Below are 14,101 nucleotides of genomic sequence, written 5' to 3'. Positions count from 1 at the left end.
TGTTAACTTTACTTATTAGATGTTAAGCTTATAGCATAACTATTAAGTTTATACAATGAATATTAATTTTGAGTGTTGAGTGTTAAGTCTACCCATTTGCTACTAAATTTACCTGCTTCTTGTTAAGCTTAGCTATTAGATGTTAACAGTATAGATTACCAGTTAACTTTAACAAATGAAAGTTAGATAAGTGAATTAACTAAATATATTTTAAAAACTATCAATTTGACAGTTATAGTATAACCTTAACAAGTACACCATAACCTTAACATGTATACTATAACCTTAATAAGTATGACATAACCATTACAGGTACATAACAAGATTAGCATGTATGTCATAAACTTTACCTATATGTTATAACTTTAACAGGTACATTATAATCTTAACATGTATGACCTAATTTTAAAATGTACGTCATTACCTTCATATATATTTCCAACAATATGCTCTTTCATTTGTGAATAATAGCGCTATTCATCTATGAGAACTATTAGTCCCTTGTTGAGTTGATCTGAATGGATAAGTGTGGAGAGAACATGTGACTATTTAATGTTCGTGGAATCTTTCACCACACGAAGGCTGTCACTTTTTATGGCAATCTCATACAATATCTATTTTCTGTAAATTAACATGAGTATTTGTCTTAACCATTAGCATATTCAATGACAATGTAACTATCAACATCTACCTTATCTTTCAATAGCAGTGCGTTAACTAGACCTTGATCCATTTGAGTTTCACTAAAATAATGAAATAACAACACGGCATACTAAGGCTCTGATCCATTTTGAAATCTTCTTTATTTACATGAATCATTCTCTCCCTGGGAGAAAATTTTTGCTTTTATGCACACAGTAGAGAAAAAAAAGATAAATTACTCAAGCAACCCAAAATATAGAAATTAACAAGTTGTGAACTTTTCAAAAAATAAATACTTTTAAGAAAAGATCACTACGTATGCATAAATTATATTTATGATGGTGAAAATGTAGCTTCAGATTTGCACCATTCTCCACTCATTTTTCTGCTATATTCTCTAGATCAATTCCTCATATAGAGTTCATCTTCCTTGAGTGAATATTCAATGTAGAAACGGGGCTGAATAAGATGACATAGGATGCTTAATAGACAATTTCATTGAGGATTGGGACAATCACAAGCTAAATGTGAATACATATATATTATTAACTTTCGGAAAGAAACGTCATATCTTCCAAACTGAAAAGATGAGTTTGACATATTATATATGTAAATTTCCTATCTTACCGAGATGAAGCCAACTAGATTGTTAGATTTCTAAAATCTCATCAGTATCATCAGTTTTTAGCAAAAATTCAAAAATAATTAATATTTTGTTTATTTTTAGTAATAACTTTAGAGTCTATTTTGATTCATGTTGGGCCGATTTGTTTCTTTTATTATAGGGAGTATTTGTAGGATAGAATATAATTTCAATTTTGATTCATGTTGGACCAATTTGTTTCTTTTATTATAGGGAGTCTTTGTATGGTATGAATTGATACTTTCTACTTCTTTCTAATTCTAGTTTCATTAGGAGTCTACCTTATTTTTGAATTTATGAAGAGACATGTAACCCCAAAATTTATAGATCACTTTTACCAATAAAATTTTTTATTAAATTTTTTTCATGGATTCAAAATTATTCGTAGATTCAAAAATTATTTTTTATCGATTCAAAGAGCACCTCTTGGTAGATTTCGAGCTTTATCACTTCGAAGATTGTTCTTTGGGAACCTTAATGCAGATGATTTTCTTGATTAGATTGATGATAGGGAGAGATTTTTTGGGTATTTAAGAATTACAGAAGATCAAAAGTTAAGCGAGCATCATCCCGACTTAAGGCATGAATGCGTTCATTAGTAGAAGCAAAAAATCTGATCATGGGTGAAGATGAAAGAATTATTGAAAGCTTATTTTATTCCTACCTATTATTATGTGTTCTATCTACACTTGAGTTTACACTCTAACGATGATCATGAAAGGATTGAGCAACACTAATCCATCTCTAAGCAAGACCCTAGAGTTGTAAACAACATTAAAGACGAAACAAAGATAGAAGAACCATCTCAAGAGCACAATATCTTTCGCACAAGATGCACTATAATGCAGAAGACTTGTGATGTTATCACTGAGAATAGTAGTAACAAAAATCTTGTCTCTCGATGTATGATGGATAAATTAGGTTTAAAGATAGAGAAACACCCACTTCTTTATAAATCGACTGGATTCACAAGGGCGATGACATGCATGTCAGTGAGATGTGTCAAGTACCTTTTTTCATCAGCCTCAACTATATTGATGAAGTGTTGTGTGATGTTGTTGAGATGAATTTTTATCATATGATTTTAGGTAGGCCATAGCAGTTTGATGTTAGTGTTACCCAGAGAAGAAGAGACAATGCTTAAATCTTTAAAAAGCATGGATGTCGAATTGCACTCATGTCAAGTCCAGAAAAGGAGTCATCCATGATAGAAACTAATGAGAAGAAAAAGTTTTGATGGTAGACAACGAAACTTTAGCCGAAGACTTGAAGTAATTTGAAGAGGTCTAGCCTTAGTTATAATTGGATAAGAAGAACCTTCCCCAATCAAGATTACTCTTGATGTGCAAGCTCCTGTGGCAACTAAGATTCTTTATGTTGATGGTGATATGTCAGTGAAGATGGATATTATGCATGAAGTTTCTGATGCTATTGTGAGTGATAATACACATATTGATGTTGTCCAATTGGATAAGGATATAATAGAAAGCGAAACAATTGATGATATATGTGGCTTACTTGATAGGTAGCCCAAAACAAAGGGGATGGAGTGTGAGAGAAATTCTTCTTTTAAATAAAGAGTGTTAATAATTTTGACAAGATTGAGATGAAACTTTAAGCACAAAAATATAAAAAGCAATAAGCAAAAGATTCCGAGAAGTTTTTTAGGTTATCTGTAGGTCCACATGCCATCAGTCATATAAACATAGTGTGGGAAAGATTCATTTAAAAGTTTGATTCAGAAGAAGCCCTAATTGAGAAGGTAAAACAACAAATAGAGAAAATCCATGCTAAGTGTAGGCACTAATAAATGCCTCGAAACAAAGGAGCATCAAAGCTCACCACAAGCATGACGAGGGTCATTACAATGGCGAACCTTATCTCAAACAACAAAGCTTGTCATTGGAGACAAAGTCTGAAGCTCGTCAATGGAGACGAAAGTCAAGCTCGTCAGTGAAGACAAAACTTATTATTGAAGACGAAGCTCGTCAGTGAAGACGAAGTTCGTCAGAAGAAGTCCATAAGGCTCGTCACACAATTGGACTCAACCATCAAGGATGAAGCTCGTCAGTGAAGATGAAACTTTTCCAAAATACAAGCTCACCACAGTGTGAATTTGTTTTGACAGACGAACCTCGCTGCGCATCGAGGCTCGTCTCATCAGACGAACCTCACCACACAGAGAGGCTCGTCCCACTACATGAAGTTTGATTGTAATAGTCTTGAAGACCCAGTCAGCTCACGTAGGCTAAATTCAGGGAGTCGATTATACCCATATACCATGAGTTCAGCACATAACTGATGTGCTAAAGGCCTATAAATAGCCTCCAGCAGCTACAAAGAGGCCAACTTTGGATCATTTGGCAACTCTTGCATTCAAGCTTGAGATTCGAACCTCAGTTCTCACAGTCTAAAGTCAACGGCAGCCATCAACAGCCACTTAAGCATTGTTTAAGAGACTAATTCCTCTTTGAATCCAAGCAATCTTGTTCTGATCATCAACGCGAAGCAAGCTAGACTCAAGCATCGATTGAGGCATCCTTCCGCCACTCAGAACCCATGTTAAACAAAGGAGAGGTCAAACCAACCTTCTTCTCTTCTGTAATTAATTAAGAGTGATTGTAACGAGACTCTTACCATGTGATAGAGTATTTTTCCAAAGGTAATACAATTAAAGGAATCAATCATTTTTTTAAGACCTTACAAAAGATGGCAACCACATCGGGAGACGTCATTCTCTCTGATGAAATGATGGTGGCATAATCACATAAGATTACGGTTGGAACTAAAATCGAGACTATTGTAATCGATTTCGACTAGTCTAAGTACTAGGAGTTCCTCTCCTCTCATACTACAAGTCCTTTAAAGGCACACAAGTGCCGCAGAGTCTCTTATGAGACTTTATCCCACTCGGCTTCTGATGATTCAACTCGAGTCAGCCTTGAGGAGAAATCTCTACCTCTGAATGTCGAGGGTTTGAAAACTAGCCGTCAAACTAAAAGGTGGGTTGTTAAGCAACCTCACCAAACATTGGCTACTGTAGAATCCACTGCTGATCTGCTTTAAAGGAGGGCGAGACAACATCGAAACCAGAATCAGGCTCGCCACAGAGACCGAGCCTTGGTCTCTTTGGATGATTTCAACTATAGGCCACAAGAAGATGTGTCTAAAGCTTGTAAGACAGTCGAGACTAAACTAACCGAGGTTTTTCAAAATGACAAGCCTCGTCTAAGCATCCAAGTGTGCTCTGATGACGAACCGTATTTTTAACATGGAGCTCGTCCAAAACAACCAGTACAAGTTCGCCCTGCTGGCCAAAATCAGGCCTGCTGAAATGACGAATCTCGCCTTCAGTGCAGAACTAGCATCATTGCTGAGCCACGGTCAGGTGGCCAAGTTCAGGTTTAACCCCAATGGTAAGCTCCTCCGTCGAACCAAGTTCGCCCGATTGACGAGCCTCGCATCAAGCATGATGTTCGTTTAATAAATCAGACTCGTCAATCTCTAATACTTGGAGATTCTTGTACGTGTGTTAGAAAGCTCCCTGTGTTAACAAGGGGTGGCCCAGCTACTGATCTCTGTGACTATTTGGTTCGTAAGCACAGTATGAACCAGATGAAATCTCAATGCAATTGTGAGAAGCTCATCTCCACAGTACTCTTCCAATGCCAGTGAGGGAGACCATTACCCAAGTCTTCGGTTTTTGAATGATTGTTGGGATTATTGGAAACCCCGTCATCCAGAAGAAGACGCTTTCATCCCAGAAGACGAAAGTGCAAGAACGAACTTGCTAAGGTTATAGTTAACATGGTTAGCAAGGGAAGGGAAAATCCCTAGCTGATTCATGTGACTCCTCTGACACTAAGTTCTATCCGAGGATGAAGGGAGTGCCCATCGGAGGGGATGGTGTCTATCAACACACCCTGTACCCGTACCCGTACTGGCTCGAGGATGATATTGGATTATCGGTGTTTAGCAGGTGTCTATGACAATGCTGATAGAGAACCTGACAATTTAGCCATTGCCACATCCCAAGCATCTAGCACTGATCAGAGTGAGTGGGCAAATGCTCATATGGCTGGAGGTGCAGAGGACTTGGCGAAAAAGCTAGAAGAACATCAAGTTATTCTTTTCCAACAGTAAGAAACTATCGCGCTCATGAGGGAGACGATAGATAAACTCACTAAGGAAAAGGAGAAAAAGAAGAAGAAAATTGCCAGTGAAGCTTTAGGATATGGATATCGATGACCTCCACCCAAAACTAGAGGATCTAGCCGTCGAATTCAAGAGGGCGCCGATACAGATGATGAAGATGAAAAAATTGTAAGAATTCAAAATGAATCATCAGAAGCAGAGTCTAATCCTTTGTGACGCTCCTGGTTTCACACAAGGTTGCAATCCAAGGTGAACCCAAGGATGTCAAACCTACCATGCATCCACACTATGCAATAACACGTTTCACTATCACAGTAATATCTCTCTAGTGAAAATCAACGATAAGTGTAGGTACAAAATAGGAAAATAAAGATAATAATACAATAGACATGATATCGAAAAGAGATAACCAAATAATCATGTTCTAACTGAATGAAGTATAACTGATATACTGAATCAAATGTAAAATATCTCTATACATAGAATCAAATGACATAGTACTAAGGCACTCAGCCTTTACAAAATGAAATACAACTCTAAAAGTCAGAGAATAAACTATAAATTGTTGTGGAGCTCTAAATAACTACTAATAATATAAGATGGAAGCTAAACTATGCCTCCATCAACCTATGACTCTCCGTATGCATGGTTCGCTGCCTGAAAAGAGGGGAAACAACGAGTGTTAAAGCTCTAGCGAGATCATCTCCACCGCTCCCAGGGAGAGGGGGTTAGGAGTATATATGAAAATAAGTTAGTACATATATAAAACCATTTATCTTGAACTAAGAGGAATTGAGATTTTGAAATTCACAACACGAGAATTAGTACATCGAGAGAAATAATCCAAACAAGGAAACCCTCATGTATATACCATGTCTCAATTTGTGAATCGCTAAATCCCAACTCCAGAGTCCTAGGAATGAAACAGTAAATAAAAGAAAAACAACTCCAAACTTTATCAATGCAAGTCACATCAAATCCTCATACTGCCCTCAGGTAGTTGGCACAATTACAAGGATAAACATCCGGTAACGTGAAGCTCGCATGAAATATATCATATAGAACAACCTCAAAATCATACCCTACTTTCGGGTAACTAACATGAATGAAATATGTACAATGCTCTATGTGAAACATACTAATACACATGAGTGAACTACGTTCATAAGAAATCTCTGCTTAAGACCCAAGCTATTAAATATTTCACAATATTATCTCTTACAAAGTTTTATAGCTCATCTCATCATCATGCGGAATGGACGACATGTTCAAGTATCCTAAGAAATTACGCTTACTAGCCTCATCGCATCAACTTGTCCTTATACAAACTATCTAACTAAAATTCTAAAGGAATATGAAATACATCAATCAAGTAGGAATGGAAAGTGCAAAAAAACAAACTGAAAGGAATAATTAAGCTTCGGCTTCTTTTTCTGCTCCGTCTACAAAGCACTCCTTTGAACTACTCTGACTCTGGCATGTCTCCAAGCTGGACCTGTTCATCCTCTAAATCTGACGTACACCAAAGAAAACAGATATACGTCAGCGTGCATGGCACACGGTAAGATCCCACAAAAAAATAGAATGGTCGAATGACTAATGCGATTACCGATGCAACAGAAATGAGAAGGAAACATGCAACTGAAAATCTAACAAAATCAACATGCAATCCACTACTAAATTATAATAATCATAAGGCCAACAACATACCATAACAGAGTCGAGTACTAGCTATCCTAAAATAGATCACAGGTCCATTTCTCACATAGATTTATCGTTCATATTCTCGGATAAATGACTGTTCGCATATCCCTTGCGTGCATCCAATATCACTACACAAACTTAGTCAGAGGACTACACGCAATCCGTTTTTAGCCTGGTCCGAACTCAAGCTAAACTCGAGTGAATATCAAACTTACTGACCAAAGTGACTAAACAAACTTCACTTTGACCGAACAAATGAACCCCAGTGCTACAGAAACTCATTGGTGCGAGCCTGGAAGATACATCAACAGCTATATCCGAACACATGAACAAAGACTTTTTCATCCCAACTCTTCTTGTTTTTCTAAGTCAACATAACACATGTCTCTAGGTCATGCAAGACCACTACGGTTATGACTACTAACAGTTTTCAATATTCACAACAAGAAATAACAAATACGACTGATCATGTACAATAATATCATGGCATATCAGGTAGTCAAAATTAAGAGTCATAAATTTATGAACAACTAACTACGTAATTCAGAAAATAATCTTTTTCACAAGACAATTTATTTTAAATTATTTCTTATTATAATTAATCTAAAATAATTCATTTTCCAAAATAATTTCCTTTAAATTATTTATAATTATTCTAAAATTATTTTTTTCAAAATAAATTCTTTTAAATTATTATAATTATCTAAAATGATTCTATTGCCAAAAAAATTATTTTAAATATCACAATTATCCTAAAAATGATTCTTTTGCCAAAATAAATTATTTTAATTCATAATAATTATTCTAAAATAAATTCTTTTAATTCATAATAATTATTCTAAAATAATATTTAAAATAAATATTAATTCGAATAATCCTTTTGTAAAATAAATTTCTTAAAAATTATCTTTCACCATAATTATTCTAAAAATAATCTTTTAAAATAATAAATTAACAATTCAAAATAACCTCTTTTGCAAAATAAATTATTTTAAATTATCTATTATAATAATTATTCAAAACTAATCCTTTTCCCAAATTAAATTCTTTTAAGATATTTATTATAATAATTATTTAAAACTTTCCCCTTTTCCAAAATAATTGCTCTTAATTTATTTCTCATAAATAATAATTCTAAAAATCTTTAAAATATTCTTTCTTTTAAAAACATCTCAAAATAACCCTTTTTACAAAATAATTTTTCTTTAAACTATTTATCATATTATCATTATTTAATATTATTCATTAACAAGCCCACATAGTTATCACAATCTTCATACCATAGCATAATCAAATTACAGTCTAGTCCAAGCAAATTCATAATAGGTCTAAAAATTGAAACGACAAGTCAAAGAGAAAGGGATCTTGCCTCGAGGTTTCGTCGAACGTATCGACATTAATGCGGGAGGCTACGTGTGAGGCGACAGCGACAAGCGGGCTGAGGTACGGTAACGAGCAGGGGAAGGGATGGCGCCGCCGGTCGTCAAGGCTTGAGGGTTGAACAGAGATGGGGGAAGACGGAGATGGCCAGAGGTGAGCAGCGAGTCTAGGGGTGGGTGGACTGCTGTCGGTGCTTAGGGAGAGGGACGGCATCGCTGCTGATGGCGGCATAGATCTGGGGAAGGAGGAGGGGTTGAGCGGCGACGAGGAGGGGGCGACACAGGTGTGGGCAGCGGCTAAAAGTGAATTGAAGGGCAGCTGGCTGAGGCGACGACAGCGATGGGTTTGACAGCGCGGGAGGTGGAAGAGGTGGTGAGGTGAGGAGGGGCTCAGGGCTGAGCTGAGGCGGCTCAAATTATGGTGGTTGAGCGGGCTTAGGTGGAGGGGCGGATGCTGGTGGATGTCCGTCGGCAGGTGTGGAAGACTGTGGAACGTCGGCAGTGAAGATCTAGCTCGGGGTGGCGGCTTGGAGGCTTGGTATGGTGTCGAAGCTGGTTTGAGGGATTGTTGGAGGTGAGGAGAGTGGAGTTGGGCGGAGAAGGGAGAATAGGAGGAGGCGGGCGAGCTTGGGTTCGGCGACTTCAGAGGGCGACTGCAAGGAGGTAGTGATGGTGGTTCGGGTTGATGAAGGCGGTGACGCAGGGGAGGTAAGAGCTCGGTGGGGGTTGATGGCGTGGGTGGTCGGCGATGTAGGCGGGGACGGAGGAGATGAATATATGTGGGTTTTGAGGGATTTGGGTTTGAGGGAGGAGTTGATGAAGAAGAAGAAGGGGAGAGAGATCTGAGGGAATTCTCTTGGGAGGAGGGAGAGAGTGAGAGAGGGGATGGGTGGCGGTTATGAAAAATGAGAGAGAGATGAGAGAGGGGAATTATAAATATACTTAGGGTTAGGTTAAAAATAACGAAGAATTAATTAAGAAAAGTAATTAGAGAAAAATTAAAACTAATTAAGAATAAGTAGAAAAATTAACAATAATTTGGGATAAAATTATTATAATTAATACAATACTTATATTAACAAAACAATAATATAACTAATATTAATTGAAAAGTTTTTACCATAACAAGTTAATTTATAATTATCAAAATCATTTAAATAAATATAAAATCGGATTTTTAAATTGTAGAAAATCAAGAAAATATAAATACTCTTTTAAAAATAATAATAATATTTTTGAATATCAAAAAAATTATTTTAAGTAGTATCAAAATTTTACGGTCATTATAGCTCATTAGCCTCCTCGCATCACCATGCGGAATGGATTGCCTCCTCAAATATCATAATCATATCACCATGCGGAATAGACTGCCTCCTTAGACATCCTATAAATACGGCTCATTAGCTTCATCGTATCACCATGTGGAACAGACTACCTCCTCAGACATCCTCATCAACGGTATACCGACGCACCACCTTAGGCGGTACTGAGCTGTGCCTATCAACGGTATCCATACACACATCTATACTATTCTAACTTATCATCTCCTAGTCATGGCAAAACAAAACATAAGGTTACCCATTCCCGAAGGTCTATGCGTATTCGAACCCAACTCGTCCTCCTCATGGACACGCATGTGTTTCATCGTGTGACTCGTACTTTGTGCATGTGAAACATACAAATGTGGAGAAACACAAATACTCAAATCAACAACATTTTGATCGACATAAGTATGTCATCGGTCGATCGGTAAACATCATGCACAAACGTACATATGTAACTTAGCAGGGATTGTTCGACCGACTCCTTTGTTTTGGTCGACCGACCCGAGCCTTACCTGATAAAGCGAGGAGGCTATTCGTTGTACCTATAGGATGCCCGAGGAGGTAGTCCATTATGTACAGTGATGCGATGAGGCTAGTGAGCCGTAATTTCGTAGGATACTTGAACAGGTAGTCCGTTTCGCATGATGATGCAATGAGCTATAAAACTTTGTAAGAGATAATATTGTGAAATATTTAATAGATTGAGTCTTAAGCAGAGATTTCTTATGAACGTAGTTCACCCATGTGTATTAGTATGTTTCACATAGAGCATTGTACAGATTTCATTCATGTTAGTTACCCGAGAGTAGGGTATGATTTTGAGGTCGTTCTAGACAACATATTTCATGCGAGCTTCAAGTTACCGGATGTTTATCATTGTGATTGCGCCAACTACCTGAGGGTAGTGTGAGGATTTGATGTGACTTGTATTGATGAGGTTTGGAGTTGTTTTTCTTTTATTTACTGTTTCATTCCTAGGACTCTGGGGTTAGGATTTAGTGATTCACAATTTGAGACATGGTATATACATGAGGGTTTCCTTTTTTGGATTATTTCTCTCGACTACTAATTCTCGTGTTGTGAATTTCAAAATCTTAATCCCTCTTAGTTCAAGATAGATGGTTTTATATATGCACTAACTTAATTTCATAAGTACTCCTAACCTCCTCCCCCTTGGGGCGGTAGAGATGATCTCGCTAGAGCTTTGGTACTCGTTATTTCCCCTATTTTCAGGCAGCGAGCCAGGCGTACGGAGAGTCGTAGGTTGATGGAGACGCAGTTTAGCTTCCATCTTATATTATTAGTAGTTATTTAGAGCTCCACAATAGTTTATAGTTTATTCTCTAACTTTTAGAGTTGTATTTCATTTTGTAAAGGTTGAGTGCCTTAGTACTAAGTCATTTGACTCTTTGTATCGAGATATTTCACATTTGATTCAGTTTATCAGTTATACTTCATTCAGTTAAAACATGATTATTTTGTTATCTCTTTTCTATATCATGTTTATTGTATTATTATCTTTATATGCCTGTTTTGTACCTATACTTGTCGTTGATTTCCACTAGAGAGATATTACTGTGATGGTGAAACACGTTATTGCACAGTGTGGGTGCATGGTAGGTTTGACATTATTGGGTTCACCTTAGACTACAGCCTTATGTGAAACTAGGAGCGTCACATCCTCACAGGAAAGAACGAGACCAGAAGTTGGACGACTTCCAAAAGCAACTTTATGAATTAAAGCTTCCAAGGAAACTTTAAGGAATTGGGGGTGACTAGACCATATACTGCCGAATTGGACGCTATCCCCTATCCTCCAAAGTTCAAGCCAATCAACCTTCTGCAGATCTAAGGCAAGGGATCTCCAACCCAACATATTTATTGCTTCCATGCACAAACTTGATGCAAGCTGGACGACTTCCAAAAGCAACTTGATGCATTGAAGCTTCAAGCAAATTTTAAGGAATGGGGGGTGACTAGACCATATCTTGCCAAATAGGACGTTGTCCCCTATCCGCCAAAGTTCAAGCCACTCAACCTTCTTATAAAACCCCGATAATTTTTGAATAATATATTAATATGAGATTAATTATGATATATGGATATTTAGTATGATAAATATCATTTAATGGTATATGAGTATAATACCATGTGTTTTGAGTAAGAACGAGTTCATACATGAGAGAGAATAGAGTCGAAACATGCACAATGGCCAAACTCATGAAAAAACTGGAAATGCCCAGTCCGGTCGACCGCCACGGTCGACCACTTCTCGTCAGGATGCGGGTATCTGGAAATTCAAATCTGTTGGCTCCACATCATGGAAAGATATTTGTTCAATGGGTCGTGAGGTAAATCAAAATTGTTCTCTTCAATACTTCCCTCCTTCTGTTGACAGTAATGGTATTCAATATGCTTCTATTCCGAGATCTGAGATTCTTCTCAATGTCGACAAATGGAACAACACTTTGATTGGTTATGTTCTTGGGGACAAACCGTTCTATTCTCATTTAAAAGGTTGTGTTGCTCGTTTATGGAAACTGTCATGTTCTCTTGATATATATTCTCGTGAAAATGGTTTCTTTTTCTTCAAATTTGGCAGCAATGAAGAACTAAACAGAGTTCTTAACGGGGGGCCTTGGTTATTTGATGGCAGACTAATAATCTTAAAAAAATGGTCTGAGAACATTGATTTAGAGAGAGAGCTTCTTACCTCGGTTCCTGTTTGGATTAGACTACCTTCGTTACATCTCAAACTTTGGTCAAATAATATTATTGGACGAATTGCTAGTCTTGTTGGTAATCCTCTTTATATTGATCAAGCTACAGCTACGGGTGAAAGATTAGCCTTCGCTAGATGCTTTGTGGAAATCTCTTCTAAAGCAAAGCTTCCAACAACTGTTAAGTTAGATTTGGGAAATGGAGAATGGTTAGAAACTTCTGTGGAGTATGAATGGATCCCCCCAAGATGCAGCAAATGCCATAATTTTGGACATGTCGAGTATCAATGTCCGGTTGTGCTAGTTGATAAATGGATTCCTAAATCAACAAATAATGGAGCTGATAACATAGACTCGGGGTCTACTGCTGCACTAGTCAACTTATATGACAAGGAACACGAAGAGTCTGATATTAATGATTCTCAGTCAAGTAAATCTGTTTTTATTGGAGATATAATTAATGATAATCATGTACATGAGGTTGTTTCTATAAATGCTGATGCTGGAAAGTTAATAAATGAGGATGCTACTATTACTGAAGTTAATTATGAAGATACTACTATTAATGATGTTATAACAGAATCTGAGTTTCTCATGCAGCATGATTTAAGAAACCAAGGTATTGCAGTACATGATATCAATGGAAGTCAAATTGCTAAGGAACTAGCTATGCAAGGAAATTACAAAGATATATCAGATTCTAAGATTGAGAAGTCTCAGACTAAGAAGGATGATGTTGCTAATACAGGTATCTCTGAAAAATTAAATGCTGGTGTTACTCCAGTTTTTTCTGTTACTGTCTCTACAAGTAGTCATTCTGATCAGGCCGAGAAAAATATAGCATTTATTAATACTAAGCAAACTGATGGTGGAAAGTTTAATGAATCAGTTATAGATTTCCCTATTGCCATTGATAATCCAGAATGGTTAAATGAAAAAAGCCAGCTGCTTATGAAGAAGAAATCTCAGTTCAAAATCAATAAAGATACTTCTTCAGGCCCAAAGAGGGTTACCAGGGCTTCTTCAGCTAATATCTCTTGACCATGTTGTTTTGGAATGTTAGAGGCATGAACAAGGTTAGTAGAAGAAGAGATATTAAAAGACATATTCTTTCTTTAAAGCCAAGTGTGGTTGGTTTGTTAGAGACTAAAGTTAAATCATCAAAATCCCACAGAATTACCAAATGTATCCCTCCTCTCTGGTCATATTGCAACAATTATTCTGCTTCTAACAGAGGAAGAATTTGGGTGGCATGGGATGCTGATACATGGAGGGGAGATGTAATATCTGTCACTTTGCAACAAATCACAATTAACCTTCATAATAAGGGAGGTTTCAATTTAATCTTGAGTGTTATCTATGGTGAGAATTCTGAAACAACCAGAACATCATTATGGACTGATATTAGTAATATTCATAAACAATACCACACTATGCCATGGTTATTAGTGGGAGATTTTAATGTCTGTAGATTCTCTTCCGAAAAAATTGGTGGTTCTCACCTGTCAATTAAGAAACTTCAGGAATTTAATG

At 36.9% G+C, this 14,101-nt stretch overlaps 1 protein-coding gene across 1 annotated transcript; it reads left to right on the top strand.

The window, feature by feature from the left end:
* Nucleotides 12,188–13,609, top strand: LOC109847261. Its single transcript, XM_020416498.1, has one exon. The coding sequence runs from the start codon at nucleotides 12,188–12,190 to the stop codon at nucleotides 13,607–13,609; it is 1,422 nt and encodes a 473-aa protein (XP_020272087.1).

Source organism: Asparagus officinalis, chromosome 7 (assembly GCF_001876935.1).
Source record: "Asparagus officinalis chromosome 7, Aspof.V1, whole genome shotgun sequence".
NCBI classification, from domain to species: Eukaryota; Viridiplantae; Streptophyta; class Magnoliopsida; order Asparagales; family Asparagaceae; genus Asparagus; species Asparagus officinalis.
This window is presented reverse-complemented; position numbering and strand designations above follow the sequence as displayed.